This window comes from Balaenoptera physalus, assembly GCF_965194825.1.
Source record: "Balaenoptera physalus genome assembly, chromosome: 15".
Classification (NCBI taxonomy): domain Eukaryota; kingdom Metazoa; phylum Chordata; class Mammalia; order Artiodactyla; family Balaenopteridae; genus Balaenoptera; species Balaenoptera physalus.
In genome coordinates this window covers 51731580-51759021 of record NC_138894.1, presented here as the reverse complement: position 1 = coordinate 51759021, position 27442 = coordinate 51731580, and the positions used below count along the sequence as shown (strand labels likewise).

General features: G+C 33.7%; 1 protein-coding gene across 5 annotated transcripts in view; it reads right to left on the bottom strand.

The window, feature by feature from the left end:
- The window catches only part of RTN4 (reticulon 4), a 67548-nt gene that overhangs the window by 16652 nt on the left and 23454 nt on the right, over positions 1 to 27442 (bottom strand). Inside the window, exon 1 of one of the 5 annotated variants that reach the window (XM_082426252.1) lies at positions 15748 to 15964. The exons of the other annotated variants lie outside the window; for them this stretch is intronic. Within the exon in view, the coding sequence (XP_082282378.1) occupies positions 15748 to 15781 (34 nt within the window). The 5' untranslated portion in view covers positions 15782 to 15964. Of the gene's footprint in view, positions 1 to 15747; positions 15965 to 27442 lie in introns of those variants that run through there. 5 annotated transcript variants of the gene reach the window in all.

The following is a 27442-nucleotide window of genomic DNA, read 5'->3' as shown; positions in this document are numbered from 1 at the left end:
AATTCTAGGAAGATGGTAAGACATGAAAACAGTATCAGTAAATTCTAAAATAAATATCACACTATTGTGAGAATTTAGAAAAGGAAAAAGACTGGAGGACATTTTAAGAGACTGTGAAAGAGACATATTGAGCTGGGTCTTGAAGAATGGGTAGGAATCTAGAAAACCTATAGGGACAGGCCTAATTATAAGGGTCTGCTAGCAAGGGCTCTAATAACTAATGTCGTTTTCTTTTCTTTCTTTAAGCAGCGTACAGCAAGAGGGCAGGGCAAGCAATGACAAAGTCAGCCTTTGGTAACATTCTTTCCTGGAGGCTCCCCTGTGCCCCACAATAGTGGCTCATACAAGACAAAGCACTTAGACTCCGGAGGCGACTCACCTAGACTCAACCACTGGCTCCATAACATACTAGCTATGTGACTTCAGGCAAGTCACTAAATCCCTCTATACTTCAGCTTCTTCCTCTATAAAATATGTATACAAATAGGAATGATCTTACTGAGATACTGTAAGGATTAAGTGAGATAATGAATTAACAAAACTCTTCATTAATCAGATAATGAATATAATACATTTAATATAGTATATAACATATAATAAATTCTTAATAAATGTCAAAGCTGTTATTTTTTTTGTTATTATTATAAATACCACCACAATCATTATCACCTTTCTTATCCAGGTATTTAAATAATAAATATACAAAGAAAAAGAAAACAAAATGTCAACCTATGAGTAACTTTAAATAAACTGTATTGCTGTGTTATGTCACAAACATGTTACTTTATAAACCACATGGAAAAGGATTTTAAAACTTATCTAAGTTTTCACTATTACAGGGCACCTAAAAGTTGACAACCTAGAAGAATGAGCAAGTATGGTACACCCCAAACCTACTTTTATATGAAAAAAACCCTCCTTTGTAAAAATGTCTGGTCCTCAAAGTGCTCTAAAACATTAACCTTCAAAATCCCTATTAGTGATAAAAAATAAATGCAGATATCCTCACTATTCCTTACCATCATAAAAAACTAGTCAGTACAGGAATAAAGACGCGGACGTAGAGAATGGACTGGAGGGCATGGGGAGGGGGAAGGGTAAGCTGGGACGAAGTGAGAGAGTGGCATGGACATACATACACTACCAAATGTCAAACAGATAACTAGTGGGAAGCAGCCGCATAGCACAGGGAGATCAGCTCGTGCTTTGTGTCCACCTAGAGGGGTGGGATAGGGAGGGTGGGAGGGAGAGGCAAAAGGGAGGAGATATGGGGATATATGTATATGTATAGTTGATTCACTTTGTTATACAGCAGAAACTAACACACCATTGTAAAGTAATTATACTCCAATAAAGATGCTAAAAAGAAAACTAGTCAGTAAAACCTGATTATGAAAAAATGACTTTAGACTTAGAGGTATATACAACATATATTAATGTCTAACCAAATTACCTAATAAAATAGAGTTACTGTTTGAACAGTTTCAATGGCTAGATAAAGAATTATTTATAAGTAGTCTATGATTTCTATATAGATGGCTATGGTACAAGGAAATATCAGTGACTGGGACTCAAGAGACCCACATCCTAGTACTGGCTCTGCATTGTATAACTCTGGATGAGGCTCTACTTCCTCTAGACTCACAGAAACTAACATGATTCACAGTTAGTACAAAGATACATATCAATCTTGCATTCAAATTCCTAGTCAGTGCGTCCAAATTAGTGAGATTTAATGCTGTATTATCTGTGCCAAATAAATTTTAAAATATCTGCTTCCTTTCTCGATCTAGATTTACTGGGGGGAGGGAGGCTTAAATATTTTTATTTATATCAGTCTTTTTGAAATGAACCTTCCTAGAAACTCTTTCTTTTTTGGTCAAACATTATTAAAGCTTTAGGAAAACAACAAATTCATATTCCTATAATTTTTCAAGCGATCATGAACTATGTCACTATGACAACAGTATGAGAGGAGCCAAAAAAAGACTGAAAAGCTATACACTTTTTACGCCTGAGAAATGTTTTTCAGGTTGCTGATCTACATTCTCCACATATCCCTTTATTTCCTGAGTCAACATTTACTGGGCACTTAAATTATACCAAATACTGTCTGTAGACATTACCTCTTTCAATTTTTAAAACCCTATGAGGCAGGCTTTCAGACAAGAAAGTGAGAGCCAGCTCTTACATGACTGGACCCAAATCATTTAATTAATAAGTGGTAGAACATGAATTTTTAACACAGGCTTCCTATTGATGAAACTCACACTCCTCATGTATGATGCCAAATTAAAGGCTCAGCACATTAAAGTCCTTCAAAATGTTACACATTTGCACATATAATGAATAGGCAGAGTATAAGCAGATAATTATTACATGTGAGATGAATCATAAAGGCCAAGAAGAAAGTAAAATTAACAAGATAGGTTAATTAATAAGGAACTTGTAAATTTTAATGTATATACTTCACCTACAGTTAAATCCAAAAAGGAGAAAAGAGCTCTATTCCAATATTCTTGACCTGTATGTTTCCATAGTAGAAAACTATAATTAATCAAGCTGTTGAAAGCATCTTTTAAGAACCATGTGAATCTGATTAAGAGTGTGGTTTTCCCAGTAGGCTTTCCTATTGGGAAGAGAATACCCTCCCTGCTAGCTTAATATTTACATACAGCTGATAGTTAAAATTCTGGTGCTTTGGGTATAATCAAGTCAATTTCCCCAAAGTTGATGATATGGGAATAGTCATGTATATGATCCAGCAGTATTCAGTGACTGCAGCCTAATATAAATCTAACTGCATGAAAGTACAGTAAACCATAACCTACTACTTCCTTTCCACCTATTAAATGGTTCCTAGAAATGAGATCTTTTCAATAAATGGAAGAGCTCTGAAAATCTTGTATGCAAGTCGATACATATTGTATGAAAATACGTAAATAGCTATACAAGAGTTCTCAAAGTAGATACCATGAGAGTCTTGTGGAAATAAACCCCAGGGATGCCCTGGTGGAGCCTTAAAGCACAGAGGAGGAACAAAAGGGAAGAAGAGTCAAGAGAGACAGGACAACTAGGTACTGATAGGCACACGTAAGACAAAAGTAATATTTCCTAGAATAGGAAGGTCTGAGAGGCAATCTATACTGTTATCACAGTCATTGCGCAAAGTATAGAAGGATTTCAATCTTTTTTTGTAAAGGAATTTAAGAAATTGTTAGTGAAGCTGTAAGGATGAAGAAATATTAGTTTCTAGCCACCTTAATTGATGCTCACCAATATTTCAGGTCTCAGATTCCTTAAACTGGTTTAAATGAAAAAACTTTGGAAGATTAAGTTTATCCAGGATTGTTGATTCTCAATGGAGGGAGTCATAAAGTTTTATTAAAACCCTTTCTGAGAAATATATTGTAATACTATTGCTTCTAATATCCATCAAGAAATTTACATCTATTAGTTGAGTTAGATGTTTGCTCAATCCTGATACCAAAATCAGGCAGACACATCACAAGAAAAGAAAACTACAGACCAAGATTCCTTATGAATACAGACAAAATAATCCTCAACAAAGTACTAGCAATCTGAATCTAGCAACACATAAAAAGGATTATACACCATGGCCAAGTGGTATTTATCACAGGGATACAAGGTTGGTTCAACATACGAAAACCAATCAATAATACACCATATTAAAAGAATCAAGGATGAAACCCCACATGATCATCACAACTAAACACAGAAGAAGCATCTGACAAAATCCAAGACCCTTTCTTTATAAAAACACCTGACAAACTAAGAATAGGAATGGAAGGAATGTCCTCAAGCTGATAAAGGTTATCTACAAAATACCCACAGCTAACATCATACTTAATGATGAAAGACTGAAAGCGTTCCCACCCACTAAGGCCAAGAACTAGGCTAGGATATCCCCTCTTTCAACTTCTATTCAACACTGTCCTGGGGGTATGGAGGCAGGGCAATTAGTCAAGAAAAAAAATAAAAGATGTGCAGATTGTAAAGGAAGAAATTCAACAATCTCTATTTGCAAATAACATGATGTTGTAGGTGGAAAATCCTAAGGAATCCACCAAAAAGCTACTAGAACTAATGAACAAGTCCAGAAAGGTTGTAGGATAAAAAAAAAAAAAAAAAAAAAAAATCAATATACAAAAATCAATTGTATTTCTATACTAGCAACAAACGATCTGAAAATGGATTAAGAAAATAATTCCATTTACAATAGCATCAAAAAGAGTTTAAAAAGAGTGAAAGACTCAAACTGAAAACTACAAAATATTGTTGAAAGAAATTAAAGAAGACAAATAAATGGAAAGACATCCCATGTTTATGGATTAAAAGGCATTATTATTAAAATGGTAATTGATCTACAGAGCAATCTCTATCAGAATCTTAGCTGCCATTTAGCAAAAACTGACATACCAGTTGCAGAATTCCTACAGAAATGCAAGAGATGCAGAATAGCCAAAAACAATTCTGAAAAACAACAAAGTTGGATAATTCACACTTCCCCTTTTCAAAACTTCCAACAAAGCTACAGTGATCAGTTTGGTAGCTGCAGAAGGATGGACAGATAGATTATGGAACAAAATTAAGAGTCCAGAAATTACATTTACATTATGGTCAACTGATTTTGACAAGGATGCCAAGACATTCAATGGGGAAAAGAATAGTTTTTTCAACAAATGGTGCTGGGACAACTGGATATCTAACTACAAAAGACTGAAGTTGCACCCATACATTACACCATATACAAAAATTAACAAAATGGATTAAAGACCTAAAGAGTTTAAAGTACAAAACTCTTAGAAGAAAAAAATAGGTATAAATCTTCATGATTTGGGATTAGGCAATGGTTTCTTAGATATGTCACCGACAGCAGAAGCAGTTTAAAAAAAAAAAAAAAAAACAGATAAATTGACCTCAATAAATTAAAAACTTTTGTGCTTTAAAAGACACTATCAAGGTGAAAGTTCAACCACAAAATGGGAGAAAATATTTACAAATTAAATATCTGATAAAAGACTTGTATTCAGAATATATTATAAAAACTTCTTACAACTCAACAATAAAAAGACAAACCAATTAAAAACGGGCAAAGGATTTGAATATTAATTTCTCCAAAGAATACATACAAATGGCCAGTAAGCAATGAAAAGATGCTCAACATCATTAGTCATTAGAGAAATGCAAACCAAAACCACAATCAGATACCACTTCAGACACACGAGGATGGCTAAAATAAAAAAGATGGACAGTGACAAATGCTGGTAAGAGTGATGATGACTGGAATCCTCTTACACTGCTGATGGGAATGTAAAATTCAGCCACTGTGAAAAACTGTTTGGCAATTCCTCAGAAAGTTAAACAGAGAGTTACCATATGACCCAGCAATTCCACACCTAGGAATTTCCAACCAAAAGACCAGAAAAAAATCTATGTACACAAATGTTCACAGCAGCATTATTCATAATAACCCAAAGAGGAAACAACCCAAATGTCCATCAACTAATGAATAAACAAAATATTCATACAATGGACTATTACTGGGCAATAAAAAGGAATGAAGTACTGATAACATGCTACAGCATGGATGAGCCTTGAAAATATTACGCTAAGTTAAAGAAGGCAAACACAAAAGGTTACACAGTTGTATGGTTCTGTTTACATGAAGTGTCTAGAATAGGCAGTTCTACAGAGGCAGAAAGTAGATTTGTGGTTGCCAGTAACTGGGAGGAGGAGAGATGGGGAGTGACTGATGATGGGTTTAAGATTTTTTTTTTGGAGGGGGGTGATGGAAATGTTCTGAAATTAAATGATGATGATGGCTGCACAATTCCGTAAATATACTAAAAGTCAATGAGTTGTATGTACACTTAATTAAAAAATTAAAAAAAAAAATTACTTATTTTAAACATGTTTCTCTGCTAGGTTGTAAGCTCCAGAAGACAGCATGTTATCTTACTACCTACAACATCTCCAGAGCTGAGCACAAAGCCTGAACCAACTAAACCTTCAATAAATATTACTAATTGATTACAATGAATGCACACTTAATGCCAGTTTAAAGCATGCACTAATCCTAATTATTCAAAAAATGTTTCTGTGCTTTGGATTTAACATTTGTTTTATTTAAACTACCATCAGATATCCACACTTATTAAATAACAAATAGCAATGCTTTCAGATAATTTATAAAACAGTAAATATTGTTTTACAGGCTTGTCTCTCCTTACTAGACCCTGAAGGGCTGCTAAATGCATTGCATCTTTATATTCTCATTACCTGCTTCATTAAATTTGCTGCACTGTCTGAATAGTGGCCAGATTAAAATGTTTCTATTTCTAAGAATAATTAAAGACTGTAATATTTTCAAATTAAAATAAAGGACATCTTTAAATAAGAACTATAGGGTCACTAAAATGCTAATTTTGGATTCCTCTGTAATCACTTTATTAGTTCTGTTTATGAAGGAAGAGTTCAATGGGCTCTTTATTCTTGAGAAACCAAAATTAAGACAAAGGGCTTGTACAAGGAAAATTTAAACCTTCAAGGTTCCTGAAGTTTCCTTCTACACTGCAGAATGGAGTGTTAATCATGCAAGGCAACCTACTGTGACGTAAACTTTATTCTTAAATAAAATGTTCATGAAATATCCTTTTAAAGATCTGAAATTAATCTAACAGTACTTTTTCCTCTTATAACAATGGAGGATGCTTATGGATTACTAAAATAATTTTGATCAATTTAAACAAATTTTTGTCACTTAGAAAAAAGTGATTTATTCCCTGCAGTGCTTCCACTTTTGTTTTCCAAATGAAAATGTGAAAAATCTTTATTTTGATAGTGCTTTAAGCAGTAGCAATTTATCAAACTAAAATTTTAATTTAAAATAATTCAGTACACTATAATCTCTTATTCAAAAGAAACACTTCTGGACCAATGCAGAGTAAGATGAGTTGCCTACATCTGGTAATCATAAACTGTCATCTGTCATAGCTAAAAATAGTGCCAGTCTTACATGCAGGAGCCATCCAATTACATTTTGCCTCAAATCAAATTCTTACTGTAGCTCTTCCTTGAACAGCCTGAAGTCAGGTTTCAATTTTTAAATCTTTTGTCTGGGTGGAAAAAAACATTGAACTAGGTGGTCCCAAAAATACTGAGAGAACAAGGAACAGCTAGCAGTAAAATGCCTACTTCCTAAACAAAAGCAAATATTAAGTTCTCTTTAATAAAGTCAGGTGAAGAATGAGAAAGGGAGAAAGGCAGTTAAGAAGGAAGTTAATAAATAAATATATAAATATTAGAATGATACTAAATTTTCAGTTGTTATTTTTCACAACCATGGTCTTTATATTAATAAATAATTATGTATTTATTAGAAATCACAATCCTTAAATCAAATTCTTCCCAATTGCCAGGAAAAGTGACTAGAATTCAGAGTTGATCATTTATTACCACATAGTAAGCATTTTATCTCCATATGATAACCATTCACTTGGCTAAAAAATGACAGGTGATGGTCCACAAAAATATCTGTGCAGAGCGGGAGCTTAACTCTTTCAGCAAACACGGTAAGAGGAGCTTGAGTTCTATTTCTTCCTTCTTACCATCATGTAAAATTAGAAAAATGATAGCCACCTAACAAGTTAGTTGAAAATGAAAGGAGATTTCACACATGGAAATGCTTGATGAATTAAACACACTAAATAAAAGTAATGTCTGAAGAGATAAAGTCAAGCAAGGCAATCAAATATTAAATACGATGCTTAACTAACCTCTGATTTTTTAAAAGGTGAGTTCAACTTTCTCTGAAAGCACTGCTAACTTGGTTTCAGTTAGCAAGTTTCAGGTTGAAGGATACCTAGTATTGCTACAAAGTATCTCAACCAAATACTTGGCAAACCAGCATCTCTCTTGGCCATCTCTCCTCATCCTGCAGCTAGAGTTTTTAAAAGATACAATTTCAGGTCCTTGTCTCTTTCATCACTAAATCTTCCCTGTCTTACTTCTGACAACTTTACAGTATGTTGTCCATTTCAACAACCACACATCTTAGGAAGAAACATTTCACATAAAACTAGCATAAATTCTATATTTAACCTTTCTATAAAAGTTTAGTAATCCCCTATTCTGAGCAAGGAACTGTGCAAGTACTTTACATACATTATCACTAATCACAACAACTCTATAAAGTGTTTATTATCTGCACTTTATACATAAGGCAACCAAGGCTTAGAAGTATTATTAAATAAATAGTGCAGGGTTACTGATTGAAATTCAGGTCTGACTGTGAAGGTCTCACTCTTTCCATCATACCACATATTTTGTATTTAAAGGAATTTATCAGTACTCAAGTTTGCTTTTCACCCTACTTGAGGATTCCAAATAGTGTTTCAACCCCAATTTAAATAATTGAGAAGAGAGAAGTAATTAACTAACACCATGAGCAGAGTTATATATACACCAGTAAATTCCAGTAACATAGATTCAGTAATAGGAGTAAATCATGTTCTGTTCAAATTGCAAATCGTGGTTCCTAGAAGCCATCTAAATTGTCCCTCTCTCTGAAAATAATAAATTAAAACTGTAAATAGCTATAGATAGATAGATATTAATAGATAAGAGAACACAAATCAACCACAACACAGAACTGCAGATCTTCCTAATAATGTAGCATTTTTGTACAGTTAATGTTTTGAGTGATGTTGGAGAATTACTCCAAAAGAGACTGACAGTCCAATAGGCACTTCAAAACAGAATATCTGACCTCGAAAGATAAGAGAAGCCACCAGGAAAGTCATTAAAACCCTTGAACATTTTTGTGAAAGGACATTACATGTGATCCACTGTGAAAATTCAACCACAAAAATGTCACGCTGTGCTACCAAACAATTTTGTAGGAAAAAATACACACCAAAAAGCCCAAAATCTTGATTCATCTCTGTTCATTCTAAGACTTATGCACAGCTGTGATTACAACCTAAATTTTGTTAAAAATAAACTAAAACTTATTTTCATAACTGTTGGTTTTATGTTTCAAGACAGTCTTAACCAAATCTTTTCCCCTCCGTTATTTGCCATGAAATTTGAGCTTACTTTAAGTGCTTGTTTCTCTTCTATTAAGTATCCTCAAGTAGAAAATGTCTCAATATACTTAAGGTAAAACTACCTATGATTGTTGCTGCCTTCTTAGGAAAATCCAAATTTCTCTGACAGAAAACAGTGAGGTTCAATAACCACCACACCAATTTATTTAATGTTCATGTTGTTTTCAACACTTCCTTTAATCCCACATTCCATTTCCAGCTTTATTAGAAGATGACCAAAAATACAGCAGAAAATAATTCTAACTTCCCACTTCCAACTTTACTTCTTGTTGGCATACACATATTACAATAGGCACCAAACCTTAGAAATAGGAAATTGCTGCCAAAATCCTGTTTTCTACTAATAAAAACTAAATGGAAAACATACTGTTCCGTAACTCTATAAACCTGAAAAGCTTAATAAACTGGAATAGGGGAAAAGTCTGAGCAAATTACTAGTTTAAAAAGAGAATCAACTTCACTAGTAGGTAAACTAGTTATAGTTATACTTCTATAACCTTACACACCTATGGCACACACTCAGTATAAATGCTCAATGAATAAATAGCTAATAGTACAGATAATGAAATAAGGTAAAGTATTCACATCACTGACCAGAATAATCTATTTTAATTATAGATTATTTAAGTGGAAAAAATACACAAATGAGTATATACAACTATACACTAGCAACAGCTATTCTTATGGAAAATCAGAATTTTGGCAAATCTGTAATCTGAGAGTAGTAATTCCTAAATCTGTCTCAATTGCCAACTCTTAACAATAGACTTGAAGTAACATTAACATTTAATAATTTTTTAATCTTAAATTGCTTTGAGCTACACAGAATAAATATAAGATCGTGGTACTGAGGAGAAACAACAGTATTTTAGTGTCTAGCAATACCTTACATAAATGCTTAAAAGGTGATTGATTAAAAAGTTTGAAAGCAATGAGGCAAATTTAAATAGATATGCATTATATACACATAAATACACATCCAGTAACATAAATGAGCATTATCCATGATAATGACCCTATGCCACTAGCTGTCTAGTCCTGAACAAATAATTTAATCTCTTTAGTTTTCTTGGTTTCCCTACCCATAAAACAAGAATAAATGACTATTAAGATGTCTTATCTGTGGGTATGATCTAAAAATCCTGGATTTACAAAAGCTGCTTAAGTTACTTAATTGCTCCTTTAAAAAGGGGTAAGGTAGGGGATCCATTTTATTTCTCCCATTTGAAAAAACATCTTAAAAAATTTCCAAGAATGGATGTATAAGGCTCAAGGCCAGGAGTAAACCTGGCTGAACATCAAAGTTCTCATCCTGTCACTTTGTTGAAAAGCTGTGCGGAGTCAATGAGGAGACCGAGTGATAAGGCCACCACTGTTTCTTCTGCCTTCAAGGAATTTACAGACTAGAAAAAAAAGCCAATATTTATTTATTTATTTATATAAATATATATATATATATATATTATTACATATATACATATATATTACATTATTACATGTATTATATACATATATATTAGTTATATATAACTGTAATGTATATATAGATATAGATATATAACTGTAACAGAAGGCACAAAATGAAAACCAAGAGATAGGAGTTCTGAGGAATACTGGATTCCCTCCACCTGGAAGGTGAATACTTCAGGAAGGATTGGGCCTTTGACAAGACTTGGGCAAAATGAAATGGGAAGGGGGATTTTAGACAGAGAGAAAAACACAAGCAAATGCAAAGAACAGGCATGTTTAGGAAACAAGTCCTTCAATGTGGCTGGAGACAGAGTAATGGCAGATGGGATTACAAAGGCTAGGACTAGACCATGGAATGCCTCTTAAAAGTCCAGGATAGTATGAACTTAATTTGAAAAGTAAAGGAAAACCCCTTAAGTGCTATGATTAGAGCCATACTTTAGGAAGATTAATTTGGCTTAACACATAGGATTTACTGGAAAAACCAGTTAGAAGTTCTGACGAGGAATTAAGAGTACCCGGATTTGGGTAAATAAAGAAAACAGAGAAGATATTTCCATTGCTCCCACTACTTATCCATGCAAGACTTTAAACCATATATAGGAGAAAAAAATTACAAATTTACTCTTTTTCAATTTAAACCTGGTTCTCATCAAGTAATTTACTTAAAACTGACAAAACAGCTATCTTAAAAAGAGTTAAAACCATCAGAAATGCATATGTAGTACTTAATCTTGGCCAAGGTTTCAGGACAGACACTCCTATACATTACTCAAAATAATTTGTATCTTTCTGAAGGGAAGTTCTGCAACATGAACCAAAAGCCTAAATACTATAACCCAGCAATTTGGAAATAATTATGAATAAGAACAATAATTTATATTCAATTATATTCATTTTAGCATTCATGTTTGCAAAAAATTTAGGAATAACTTGAATATTTAACTATAAGGGATTAACGGTACATACTTAGAATACTACACCCATTAAAACAATGTAGAATATTTCTAAATGAAAGGTATTTCCCCATTTAGTGTGAGAAAAATGATTACAGAACAAAATGTACCATACGTAACCCCAACACATACACACACCGTTAGAAATACACACCAAAACCACTCTGTGAAGTCATAGTTTTATTCTTCCACAGACCTTCTAAATTTTCTACAACATACACACGTACATACACACACACAGTGTTGCACTACTAAACCAAGATCTAGAAGAAATATCTAACGAAATGACTAAATGCTGGGTTTCAACTAAGTTTAGAACTGAAAAGCAGGAGACTTCCTCCAATCAGTAGGTCTCGCAATTGATTAACACCCAAGTTGCCTTCTCAGGATTTTTTTTTTGGGGGGGGGGATTCCCAGGGGCATTTATTTCAAGCAGCCAAGACCCCTTCTCCTCTCTACCTGAATGTATGAGCGTACACCTTTACCCATATCCTCAGTAACCTTAAGCTTTGAAAGAAATTGAAAGTGACTTAGCAAAAGTAAAGATAAGGGAGCCCTACAAGAACCTCTGCAAGAAGTATGCTCCAGAAATGGTCCAAAGTCAGTTTTTGTCTTGCCGTATAATCAAACTGTATTTAAATGCTAGAAACATTTCTGTCCCCATCCTACACAAACTCCTCTCAAAGGTCACCTACAGTATGTTAACTGCCAAATCCCAAAAACACTAGTAATAATGGGTAGTGTTGTACCTATTCCTAAAATTCAACAGGGTCTGCAATCATTTCTCAATCTTCACATTAAATGGCTTCTCTCTAGTATTTAACCATCCATTCCCTCTTGAAAAACCTCTCCTTCCCTAATATCAGGGAACCAGCCCTAACCTGCTTCTTTTACTGCTCTGACTGTAACTTCCTGATCCCTCCTTGTGCTGCATGTCCCCAAAACACAGGTTTTAGGCTCTCCTTCCTTAATCTTCTGTTCTTTTTATGCAAATATCCTCACAGTATTCATCTGTCTCACTTTGCATTCAATTCCCAATTCTTCATTCATCATTAAGCCTGTCATTTCTCTGAGCTTCAAATTTGAAGTTTCCAAAACAGAACTTGGCATCATTTCTACCTACTTTAGCTCTATTTCTACTGACACTAGCATTGTCAAGGTTGCACTCTGACTGAAATTTCATGTTGTCCTTTGAGCCCCTCCCTTACCCTAGTCCCACAAATCTATGTCAAATATCAAGTATTCCTTTCTAAGTTTCTCAAACCTGTCACCTCCTTTTCATTCCTACTTCAGGCCAAGTTCAGGCACATCTGGGCACAAAAAGAGTCATCCTGTTCTGCCTCTAAGTTCTTCTCCAATTTATCTTATATAGCACCCCAAAACAGTCTTTCAAACCTGCTGTCATTTTACCACTCCCTACTTTAAAACTTCCAAAGGCTCTTTATTTCCTTTATGATAAAATCCAAAAGTCAATGTCTTCTGCAATCTGACCCAGGGTATCTTTTCATAAAACCAGAGAACATCAAAACTGGAACACTAGAAATCATGCAGAAGAGGAAACTGAGGACCAAAAACAGTAAGATTCTCACTCTGGCCAAAATCAAAACATACGAGAACAGAAACTTTAAAACCTAGGTTGGTGTTTCCTACATTTGCCTAATATTAACATAACCCTTTGTCAAGGTGTTTAATATATTGCCATGCCTTTCCCTTATAAATTATGATTTGGTAGATCTGAATAGGGTCACAGAAATAAAAATAAAGAAGCACTAGGTGATTCTCCTCTTCAGGGAAGTTTGAGGAAACCTGACCTAGATCTTACAAGTCTTCTACATTCTTTACTTATACCAATCTTATCCTTCAACTACTATCCTATAAATATTCTGTTCTACCCAGAAAGCTCTATTCACTGTCTAAATTACACCTTGTTTAGTGGTTAAATCATTCTCCCACCCCATCCAAACCCCCAAACCTACCCAATTCCTTCTATTTTAAGCTCTTGAAAATCTTCTGTCTTAATCAATGCTTTCCATTTTAACCCCAATAATCAAGTACTTCATAGATTTCATTTGTTGTAAGTATCCCGCTAAGAACAACAGAAAATCCAAGATGAAAAATGTATAAAATATAAATTATTAATTTTGGTCTTAGTCTGCAAGATAAAATGTCTTAAGTACTAGTTAATCAGCTAAAAAAAACAAAAAACAAAAAAAAACAAACTCTTTTAAACACGGAAATCAGAGTATCTCTCACTTCTTTGTACCCTTACATGTTACCATAATCAGATGTACCAACTGGATGTGTTTCAACCATGGGACTTAAGGGGGGAACAAGGGTGGCAAAAGAGTAGAATAATATATGGGCTTAAGTTTGTTTTTTAATATACCTAGAGAGCTTAGATTCTTTCCTCTATCACCACACTTCTCATAAAATGAGGAAAAACTCACTCCATGGCAGTTTCAGCTTCTCATGGATTTCCATTTAAGTCGTAACCTCTAATCTGCAACGTTAAAATTAGCTGCTGATAAATACTAAAATATAACTTAAGCAATGAATTAGAACAATAGGTAAAGTTAGTCTTCCCAAGCAAAAGAGCCAAAAACAAACACTAAAAAAATATCAGGTCATTCCACTTACATACAAAACGAGGCTCCCCAGAGACAGACATTCAAGAGTAAATTTGATTTTATATTTAGTACCTAAAAATAATCAAAATAAACGTCTGGTATAATAATATGGACTATACTGGATCTTAATTTCTCCAATCTCAAAATATTCCTAAATTAGTTTAGCAAATAAAGAACTTAAGATGTTATTAAATGGTCTAAGACTCAAATTATTAATACAGAGCCTTAATAGTTGCTGAGTAGGCCCTGATGTGACTTTTGACCTATTTTTAAAGTCTGGATTTATTGTATTGTTATCACTACTATCAGTTTTACTTATCAAAAACTAGTATAGCAATTTACTTTCCCTTTGTAATGCTAATGGTCAGAAGGATGAAGAAATAAAAATCCTTCTGTTCATTGAATTCACATGTAAAGAAACCATAAAGGTAAAAATCCAAAGCTATATTATTTTCTATTAAGTGTTAACTATAAAATCTTTCCAATGTCTCAATATGAACTCAATCTTAAGCTCACCTTTTCCCCACGATACTTTATTGAACCAATTTTTAAAAGGATGTTGTAAAGGTTCCTGTAATTAGCTCCACATATTGCTTTTAGAAACATTATCACCAATCCTGCTAACAATTCTGCTATAGAAATAATTTTTGTTTTAATTATAAAACTTGGATGTGGCCAGAAAAACAAACTGCTTGTGTGGAATATCTAATTGGACTACTTAAAAATAGCTCTAATAATTTTTAAGACAATTTATTATTATAAGGTCAGATACACAGCCTACCCACCTTCCCTTTTTCTTAAAATGGCACATTTAACCATCTACATAATAAAATACTTTAAAAATATTCATTACACTTACGAGCTTAAATTCTTACACAACCCCAATCCACTGAGACTTGAAAGGATCTGGGCTTTCAAGGGGGAGGAAAGGGGATCAAGATCACTGATTGGTTATTACAAGGACAAAGGTTAGTGACTTAAACATAGACACACATTTAAAACTACTGTGTATACATTTTAACCATTTTAAGATATACAAAATTATAATCTAATTAAAAGGTGACTGGTAATAACTTTAAAGGTTCAATAATATTTCAAAGAAGAAGACAGGCTTACTGCAAACACAGGATCTTGCTACCTACAAACCTTTGGATAGAATTTCAACTACACCAAGTCAGATTTTTTAAAAAAATACTTAGTCACAGAAAATATGTCATTATGGAATACAAACATGGCTATGTAGATTTATCACACCAAAGTGACCAAATGAAATTATGTTAAAACTATATTGTTCACAACGTGCAAGATTAAAGAATAGAACCTAATCAACGATAGGACTGCAAACATTAAATCAAATGCCAGTGAAACAGAACAGCGTGACATTTTCTCATATATAACGAACTGCAAAAACACATTTGAAATAGCTGTTTTAATCCTTTACTCTTAAACCCTTCATAGGCTTCATTTTCAATCCAAAATATATCTAAATGCAAAGCTTATTCATAGAAATATATATTACTGGTCACATTAAAAAATGAATAAAAGATTAAAAAGCAGATATACCCTTGTCCTTCCAATTTTTCTTCTGACCGTCCATCTCTTGTCACGATCTGCCCTACAGATGCAATTATCAATTATGCATACCAACAGAGAAGCTGTAACTGCAAAAATCTACCCCCTGAGACATGAAATATCCGTTTCCTCAACCGTATCTGCAGTCTCCTCTGCTGCACAACTGCAGCAGGACTGAAGTCACCTGACGCCTTCTGGGTGTGGAGCAGTCTGACGCAGTGCAATCTGTAACTAGGCTACTAATACTCAGGCACTACCGCCTTCCTCTATCTGTTTATTGTTCTAGTCTTTTGCTTGTTGCTCACACCAAATGGAGCTACTTTTGCAGGGGGAGGGGCAGGCCACCAAAAGAAAAGAAAGAAAAGAGGTTTGTTCTTCTGGCAGAGAAAACCACTGAATATATTTGAAATGCACTTAACGCCATGTACAGTTTTTTAAAAATTTTATTTTTATTTATTTATTTTTTGACAGATAAGGGAATTATGCTGCTGGTTTCCAGCTTCATTTAAAACTTTAAAATCAATGGTTACCTGATAAGATAAAAATGGACTGATCCAAAGAAGGGTAACAGCTTAAATTTCAAGCCTGGGAAATGCGAGTCTCTTCTTACTTTCTCTTAAATTATCAGCATTTTGCACTCTTATGAGGGTGTGACAGGAGAATCACAAAGTCAAATTATTAATGTTTACTGAATATGTTAAATAGAAAAAAGTTTTTACTTAATTTCAGCAATCTCATATTTCTAAGGTAATGCTATCTCTTCTTTTGCAACTACAGAAATCCAGAGACTTGCAAATATATACTTATTCTTAATTACCACCTGCTCCAACTCGATCTTTCAATAAATATCTATTAGACACCACTGCAGGTACTATTAATAGACTCTTTGCTTGAGGAGAAATATTCATGTGCTAATTATATCATTTGCTTTGGGAAAGTGACATAAGACAAAACTAAAATTTTACTGATAAAACAAAAACAAATCTATATAAGAAATTTCTGAAATTTTTGTTCAACTTTATAAAACTGGCATTCATTCCAGTGCAGAATATTATGTCTTTACTAACGTTTCGCAACTGTTTTAACTGATACTACCATTTGACTTAGCAGAAAAGGCAACATATAATGACAAATCAGGGAAAATATTTTTAAATGTGAGATATGCTGAAGCATTATAAGATATGGAGCCTATGTACGAAACTACATACTCCAGAAGACTATATAGCTACACTGAAATAGGTACGATATTTTTTGGAACTTGCTGTAAAACTGTGTGGGCTGCAAAACCCTGCAAAATTCTTCAAATCAGAAGTGGCCTGAATATCAAGAACTCAGTTCTTTTCCTCTCTGCCTCTCTAACTCCAAACATAAATAAAGCAAAGCAATTTTTAAAGAGAGTCTAGTATTCTCAGCTCAGAAGTTAATATTTAACTTTAAACTTTATTCACTGGACCCTTGTATAATGTGATATTTGAGAACACTTGTCACCAAGTCATATCACAGCTGAAAATCTCTGGCCTCTTCATGCAATAGTTAGAAATCCCAAACTATTCACTAACTACATAATATTTCCAAAATAGTATTTTCTAATAATGAATCCCTTAAGACTGAAGGCCAATAAATACTTTAGCATTAGAATAATGCACTCAAAAACATCACCCAAACACTGTTTTGAAGTCAGAGATTACTACACTAATAGTAGAGGGGAAAAAAGATTTCTTGAGACAAAGGGTATTTACCATTCATTTTATTCACATCTTCCAGTACTTGACTTGGTGTAACAATTTTTAAAAATCATCTGAGAGGGCAAGAACGTATAATAACACCCATTCATCTAAACGTTAAACATACTTAATAGCTCCCCTGGCAGATTAAGAAGTCAAAATAGGAGCCCTGAAATTAGACCTTACATAGTAATATCTAATTCTTTAGCTTTTATGATCTTTGCAATTTAGGCTATTAAGTTTACAGGGAAAACTAAGATAAATCAATTTACATTTTGCCCATTTCTTTCTTAGAAAGTTTTAAAACTAGAGTTGTTTTAAGTTTGGTAATCTAAGGAAAAAGTGCTTAAATTTGAAAATCTGATGAGACCAATCTGTTAAAAATGTAAAGCCACTGGGCTAGGCTTATTGTGATGAGAGGATCAAATGAGTTTGTGTATGCAAAAGACCTTAAGACAATGCCTGATAAAAAGTGGCCCTACGTAAGTGCTAGCTACTTACTATTATTATGCTAAAAATTTTAACTGTTAAACCACAAGGAAATAAAGCCTGTAAATCATATCTAAGAAAGGGCATATATTAAGCCATTCAATTCTATGCAATAACCCAATACCCTCTTTAAAAAGAAGCGCCCCACCACCACCACCACCACCACCACCACCACACACACACACACACACACACACACACAAATTACTGTGCTTTGTTATTGTAGTTCTATTCTCCTCCAGCTGAGAAAAATTTTTATATGGGTAGATTATAGGTCCGATTCCATATTAAATCCCAAGATAACAGGCAAATAGAGAACATAAATCTGTTAAAAACTTATCATTTGTTTCCCTTCAAATATTTAACATTTTGTTTAAAAATGAAAAATTATTTCAAGGACAATTTTCAAATAGAGCAGATATATACACCACATTGATTATTTGGGATAGGAACTTATTTTCCCTTAAAAGTAAAGGCTTCCAAAGGAGAGGAGCACAGAAGATTCCTTTATTTATAATACAAGCAAATAAAAGTGCTGTCTGAATTCTAAGTCCTACTGCATATTGTGCATGGGGTTAGGGAGCGGGGGAATTCTTCTTCTCCTAAACGGAAAATCAGCCTTACACTGAACTTTTGAAATCATCTGTTCTGAGTTCATGATTGGCAGCGTCTCATTCCTCAATGTCCATATACCCAGTACCTCCCCCAAGCATGACAAAAACACCAATGACCAAAACCGCCCCAAACACACCCCTAACTCCTTTCCAAATGGTACCCATGCTCTAAAATTACCTACACTCTCTACGTTTCTCTTCTCTTTATATCTCAGATCAAAACTCTCATTTTCTTTGCGTACTTACCTCATTAGCAGGAAAATTATATGATTAAAATAAGTCCTACTAAAGAATAAAAAACTCCTTTCTCTATAACACTCTCATAAACGCGCGCGCGTGTGTGTGTGTGTGTGTGTGTGTGTGTGTGTGTCTTGTACCTAAGTGGCAGGATTTCAAACAGTAGAGGACTGTATTTTGGAATAGGCAACAATATGTAAACTGTAAGACCTCCCAGGCCAGCTATCCCAAGATATTCCTCTTTTTCCATTTCTTTCCTTCCTCTAATTCTGAACCCCAGAAAAACTCAAGTTTTTGTTTTGCTTTGTTCGCTTTACAATGTTTAGAAATGAAGGCAAATAAGGTGAGAAAGAGGTGGTCATTTGGATTGAAAGTGCTACTCTCTAAACTGGGGGTTGCTTGTATACAATTCTTGATAGCTAAAAAAATTATTTCTACTTTCCAGCAATAGACAACAGGACTTTTTAATTAAAAAAAAAATTACAGCTACACAGTAGTTTTAAACTTACTTCAAAATTTAATTATTCTGAGCTATACAAAAGTATAAAACTAAACATATGTCCCATTACTGAAAGATATTAAATAATGCTGTTTAATACCATATGCTGTAACATAATGCCCTCTATGGACTAAATTACAGCACTTCAGCACTAACTACTGAATTGAACCTTAAGACATGAACAAAGACGTTAGTCTAGAAAATGAATGACAAGTTAAAAAATAACCAAAATATAATGAGCATTTTAAGGTCTATAAACAATTTCATATAAGCTGATAAAAATACATACTAAAAAATCATACAGAAAGAAACTGAAAGTGATACTATTCAATGAGAACTAAATAAATGTTGATTTCTTATATTATAATCTAAAATAAATACACAGATAATCCAAAAGATCCAAAGCATTTTTAAATCTGGAATTTAAAAATTTAATAGTCATTGGGCTTTGAACAGATCTTTTAAAACTTTTAAGTTTTCACTAAAGTACATGTTTGGGGGAATCTTTAAGATCATTTCATAATGTCTATCATAGCATGATTCAAGCATTTGTTTGATTCAGTACAATGTGTCAAAATTCAAAATCCTTTTATAAAGTCATTTTCAAAGTCATTTGTTAGTGTGAAGCAAATATCCACAACTCACTAAATTTCTCAGCCCAACTGAGTTTCCATATGGTCAATTACAGAGCATTCCACAGACATCGTTTTCTATCTACAACACTAGATGGCACCAACACCCATAGTACCGTTGACTGTCCAACCCAAAGCATGCACTCTGGCTAAAACTGTCCTCAATTTTCTGGCTCTTCCTTAGGATTGCTGCCTGGTACTAGGGAACTATCAGAGTGTGATAGGGATAGGAAAACAACTCCAACACCAAAAAGGCATGTGGGATAAAATGATCTCTGACCAGAATTCAAAATCAATTTTGAACAGATCAGAATTAAACATAAAAATGAAACTATAAATTAGTAAATAAAAAGTTATAAATTTTCCCACGTGAAAACTGAAAATATCCACCAAAATGTAAAGTAAAATAAAAATTATTTAGAAAACTAAGGGAAAACTGTAACATGACAAGAATTTGCATCCACTCTATATAAAGAACTCTCATAAAATCAGAAAGAGGTGATTCTAAATTTTAAAATGGGCAAAGGGTATGAACAGGCAATTCACAAAAGAAATACAAATAGCCAATAAATATGTGGAACATGCTCACTTTCACTAATAAAGATCGAAACAGCAAGATAACTACTTTAACCTAATCCAACTGGTAAAGGTTTAAAAAAAAAAAAAAAAAGCCAAGTATACAACGTGTGGAAGGATACATAAGAAGTTAAGTCCTAGTAAATGACTCTAGGAAGGAGCACTAGGCAGCTTAGTAAAGACAGGAAGAAGACTTACTGTAATAGTACTTTTTGAATTCTGTATAATGTGTAAGTCCTTAGCTATCAAAATTTTCTGATTAAAAAAATAATATTAATAAATAATACTAATTGTTGGTGATCAATAGAGAAATGGGTTGTCTTACTCCATTAGAAGGGTAAAAATAAGTACAAGTTTTGACAAGGGATTCATCTGCAAAATATACAAAGAGATCATGCAGCTCAATATCAAAAAAAAAAAAAAAACCAATCAAAAAGTGGGCAGAAGATCTAAATAGATATTTCTCCAAAGAAGATATACAGATGGCCAAAAAGCACATGAAAAGATGCTCAACGTCACTATTAGAGAAATGCAAATCAAAACTACAATGAGGCATTACCTCACACCAGTCAGAATAGCCATCATCAAAAAGTCTATAAACAATAAATGCTGGAGAGGGTGTGGAGAAAAGGGCACCCTCCTACACTGTTGGGGGGAATGTAAATTGATACAGCCACCATGGAGAACAATATGGAGGTTCCTTAAAAAACTAAATATAGAACTGCCTATGATCCAGCAATCCCACTCCTGGGCATATAACCGGAGAAAACTGTAGTTCGAAAAGATACATGCACCCAAATGTTTATTGCAACACTATTTACAATAGCCAGGACATGGAAGCAACCTAAATGCCCATCAACAGAGGAATGGATAAAGAAGATGTGGTACATATATACAATGGAATATTACTCAGCCATAAAAAGGAACAAAATTGTGCCATTTGTACAGACATGGATGGACCCAGAGACTGTCATACAAAGTGAAGTCAGAAAGAGAAAAACAAACATCATTAGCTTATATGTGGAATCTAGAAAAATGATACAGATGAACTTATTTGCAAAGCAGAAATAGAGACACAGACATAGAGAACAAACGTACGGATACTAAGGGGGAAAGGGGTGGATGGGATGAATTGGGAGATCGGGATTGACATATATACACTACTATGTAAAAAACAGATAACTAATGAGAACCTACTGTATAGCACAGGGAACTCTACTCAGTGGTCTGTGGTGACCTAAATGGGAAGGAAATCCAAAAAAGAGGGGATATATGTATACGTATAGGTGATTCACTTTGCTGTACAGCAGAAACTAACACAACGTTGTAAAGCAACTCTATTCCAATAAAAAAATTTTTAAAATTAGTACAAGTTTTCTGACAGCCAATTTTTGTCAAAACGCTTAAAAATGCACATACCCATTTCCTAGGGTTTTATTTCTAGTAATTAATGGAAAAAAATAATTCGGAGGTATGTACAACATATTTAAACATAAAGAGGTTAATAACTGCATTATTTATAAATTTAAAAAACTGGAGACAATCTAAGGATCCTAGAGAACTGATTAAATTATAATATATCCAATACCAAGGAACACTAAACATTAAATAATCACACAGCAGAAAAATAAAGACATGGAAATTTTGGCACTGTACAATATAATATATTGCTGAATTTTGTAAAGCAATAAACAATATGTAAAGTATGATCCCAGTTTGGAAAAACACTTTTTTTCACTGCATTCATAAAGTATCCATATGCATAGAAATAGACTAGAAGAATATATTCTAACATATATTAGCACAATGATTTTGTCTGGGCAATACAATTACAATTTTTTTTTCATCTAAATGCTTTTCTCTACTTCACAAATTTGTACAATTAGCATATATTACTTCAGATTGCTTCATGTACTGCTACCCTGACTGACAGCATGTCCTTGAGAGAAATTCTGACTACTAAATTTAACTGAAGCTCAAATAGATTAAAACATCTGCCCAGGGTCATACAGCTAATCGGTAATAAAGCCAGGATTAGATCTTAGGTGTGTAAGATGCCCAAGATGAAGTTCTTTCAACCATATTATATGTAGCAATATCTATCTTTTATAAAGGTTCATACTTCATATTTATTTTCAATCTGTATTGGACCCACGGTAAGCACTAAATAAATCCACACTAATTTGACAATGTCAAACATTTATGTAAATATAATCATTTCCTTATTAATAAGTCAGTTTCTAATTTAGCTACACTTATATTTGCTCAAAGCCTTCCAGTTAAAGATAATTCTACTCAATGTGTTAGATTAAACATTTTCATTTTTCAGGGTACTTAAATTTCTACTTTCATCAGATTAACTGCTCACTGTCCTAATCAAAATCCAACTAATAATATTCAAGAAGCATCCTATATATGCTCACTAAAAATGTATTTTACCAAAATACTTAATATCTATAATGCTTTACTGAGAAAGCCCAAAACCTATATAATCAATTTTTAAAATTAATATAAGAAAAATGTTTTAAGTTATAAACATCATCAATAGAAAGCTCTTATTCATGAACACATTTAAGAAGTATCTATAAACTGGCAAAGGATAATTTTTAATTCTTTACCTAGATAAACGGGCCATTTTTCAGCAAGTTCTTTATTATGGCAATACTATTTGGTTATTCCTGGAAAGCACATACTTTAAGTATAATGAATAATTAACTTCTGGTTGGTTTACACTTCACTCACCAATAGTTACAACAGGTCAGCAAAACACAATCTATACTATGATTATGAACTTAAAACGTTCTGTGCACTAGTGGCAAACTAAGCAACCAACAACATGTATTAAGCAATCACTATCATTAAGTCAAGATCTCAGTGGTTTGGATGGGAGACATTAGCACCTTTCTTCACCAATGACCCACCAACAAAAAAGACAGCAGTTGTCCAGCACAATAGGGTTATTCAGTCTCCAAATGGAAGCAACAGAATGTTACCCTCATTCTAATATCCCTACTTATAGAAGACCACATGAGAAAATGTACACAGTAACCAATGTTCCTGACGTTTTTAAAATGCCTTGCATTGGTTAATGCCCCCAACACAATAGGTATGTAATAAAAGCAGCAGCACCCTGGTTGTCTGCTATTTAGACAATAACTGCTTGCTCCAAAACTGTGAAGGGGACAAAACCTAGGTCACATCCCAGTTCTTCACTTGTCGGAAAAAATATCTCCTTTGTGGAATCAGGTAAGAACTAATATAAATAAGAAAGTCAACTAATCTATGACAAAGGAGGCAAGAATATACAGAAAAGACAGTCTCTTCAATAAGTGGTGCTGGGAAAACCGGACAGCCACATATAAAAGAATCAAATTAGAACACTCTCTAACACCACACACAAAAATAAACTCAAGATGGATTAAAGAGCTAAATGCGAGGCCAGAAACTATAAAACTCTTGGAGGAAAACGTAGGCAGAACACTCTCTGACATAAATCGCAGCAAGATCTTTTTTGATTCACCTCCTAATGAAAATAAAAACAAAAATAAACAAATGAAACCTAATGAAACTTAAAAGTTTTTGCACAGCAAAGGAAACCATAAATAAAACAAAGACACCCCACAGAATGAGAGAAAATATTTACAAACAAACCAACCAACAAAGGATTAATCTCCAAAACAGCTTATGCAGCTCGACATCAAGAAAACAAACACCACAATCAAAAAATGGGCGGAAGATCTAAACAGACATTTCTCCAAAGAAGACATACAGATGGCAAAAAGCACATGAAAAGATGATCAACAATACTAATTATTAAAGAAATGCAAATCAGAACTACAATGAGGTATCACATCACACCAGTCAGAATGCCATCATCAAAAAAACTACAAACAATAAATGCTGGGGAGGGTGTGGAGAAAAGGGAACCCTCCTACACTGTTGGTGGGAAAGTAAACTGGTACAACCATTATGGAGAACAGTATGTAGGTTCCTTAAAAAACTAAATATAGAACTAACATATGATCCAGCAATCCCACTCCTCGGCATATATCCGGAGAAAACTGTAATTCGAAAAGACACATGCACCCCAACGTTAATTGCAGCACCATTTACAATAGCCATACATGGAAGCAACCTAAATGTCCATCGACAGAGGAGTGGATAAAGAAGATGTGGTATACATATACAATGGAATATTACTCAGCCATAAAAAAGGACAAAATAATGCCATTTGCAGAAACATGGATGGACCTAGAGATTATCACACTGAGTGAAGTCAGACAGAGAAAGACAAATATCATATGATATCGCTTATATGTGATCTAACCAAAAAAAAATGGTACAAATTATTTACAAAACAGAAATAGAGTCACAGATGTAGGAAACAAACTTATGGTTACCAGAGTGTAAGGGGTGGGGGGGGAGGGATAAATTGAGAGATTGGAACTGACATATACACACTACTATATGTAAAATAAATAACTAATAAGGACCTACTGTATAGCACAGGGAATTCTACTCAATACTCTGCAGTGACCCATATGGGAAAAGAATCTAAAAAAGAGTGGATATATGTATATGTGTAACTGATTCACTTAGCTGTACACCTGAAACACAACATTGTAAGTCAACTAGACGCCAATAAAAATTTTTAAAAAAAGTTAGCCCAATGTCTGGAACACAACAGAAGCTCAAAAGTATTGTGCTTACTACCTAATTGGCTATGCAACCTCGGTAAAGTTTCTTAACATCCCTAGATTTAGGTTTTGTCATCCATGAAATGATTCCTTCTTTCAGATTATGGTGAAGACTAAATGAGATGACTATGTGAAAGTGCTTGGTGCTTAAAAGATTTCCCATAAATGGTAGTCTCCCCTTTCCAGGTAAAATGCAAAGAATTCAGCTTCTTTTCTCAGCCTTTCAAAATTCTTAATTTAAAAATGTCCTAAATAGAGAGAAAGAAAACCTAAAACTGAAAGCAAACTGAAACAAATCTAACTTTATTTCAAATGAGTATTATAACCACACTGAAGGTGGGGGAAGGTAGAAGGAAAAGGGAAAATAAAACTAATCCGAGTAACCTGGGCAGGGTTGAGGGAGGTGGATTTGAAAAATAATCCTGAACCCTTTATGTTTATTATAATGATATTATAAAACATTCTAAAACTATTTTAGGTGTACTCAAGGATTAAACAAATTAATAAATGTACTGGTAGTGTTAGAAGCCACGTTCTCACTATAGAAGGAACATACAAATGTGAAATGAGGGAAGGAAGAAATAGTCCTCTGGGAATGTTTTGGATTTGGAGGTATCTACGTAAACACATGATTTCATAAATATGTGTATGTTTATTTGCATGTATGTATACAAGTACTTCCTACCTCGGCCCACTGAAAGGGCTAAAATGGAAAGACCCCACAGGAGCAAAGTACAATTAGCATCCAGCTCTTGATCACTGAAAGGAATCAGGGATCCTTGGAGAAACTGCTGACTTCAGGGCTGGGACACAGTGGGCAAAAGATGAGCCTACAACATTTCGTTATGCTAGAAAGAAGTGCTTCCTTCTCGACTCAACAAAAAAAAAAGGACAGCTGCATGTCCTTGAGCCAATTTGAAGGGGAGCCCTCCAAATCTGTGGCAATTGACAACCAAAATAATTAAGTACAGTAATGAATTATAAACCATTGGGGGGAAAAGAGAAATTCATGAATTCATACTGATAATTAATTAGTTAGTTAATGGAAAAGGAGAGCTCTTGCTAAGAGTAGAATGCCAGGGTTGATGGATAAATGTGGAGGAAGCATTAGAACTGAAAAATCATCTTTTGCAAACTTAATGGTAAAGAATAAATCAATCAAGAATCATCAATAGATACTAAATCTAGGGAGGGAATTTTGATGGAGGGCAGGATATTTACATGGTCTTGAAGTGTCACCCATCAGACTGCTTATTAGTTGTCAGGAAGGAAGAAAGATAGTAATTATACAATAAGGAAATCAGGAACCACCTTGACCAGATGGTGTAAATTAAACCTCATCAATGAGGGACTGATGGATAGTAGGTACCTCCAGATTGCTATGAGAGGGGCACTACATTATCTTCATTTTGGCCATGAATCTACAAACTCAATCTAATCACTAAGAAACATTAGACAAATGCAAAACAAGGAACTTTCTATTAAAAAGGAAGAAGGGAAATGGCCTGTGTCCTTTAAAAATGTTACAATCATAAGAGATAAAGACTGGAAATGTCCCAGATTAAAGGAGCCAAAGGTAACATTAACTAAATGCAAAACCTGGCACTAGACTGGACCTTGTAGTAGAGGACACTACAAAGAACATTATTAGGTCAACTAACACAACTAGAATATGGATGGTAGATTAGAAAAAAGTATTGTATGAATGTAAAATTTACAAAGTTAATAGCTGTACTGAGGTTATGTAAGAGAATATCCCTTTTTAAAGTATTTACGGGTAAAACAGAATGTATATAACTTAGTCTCAAATGGTTCAGGAAAAAAAAGGATATACTGTATCTATGTATCCATTGTCTAGTTATCTATAAAAAGAGAGATCATAAATAATAACGTAAGTGGAGAAATGTTAGTAGGTAAATTTAGATGAAGAGTATAAGACATTCTTTGTACTACTTTTATTTTTGCAATTGTTTTTAAGTTTGAACTTATTTCCAAATGAAAGTTAATTTTTAAAAAGCAATCATCCTTTTCTTAAAAGAAACTCTCTAAATGAGACCATAAGTTTTAAAAAAATTCTGCTTAATTCCAGTCAGAGAAAATTTAGCATCCAATGTATCATAAACCCTCCTTTAGCACAGATTGGTTTTTCAGTTTAGTTCTGAATAAACCTGAATGTTTCTTTTCACTGAGTCACCCATGGCCAGTCTCAAATCCATCT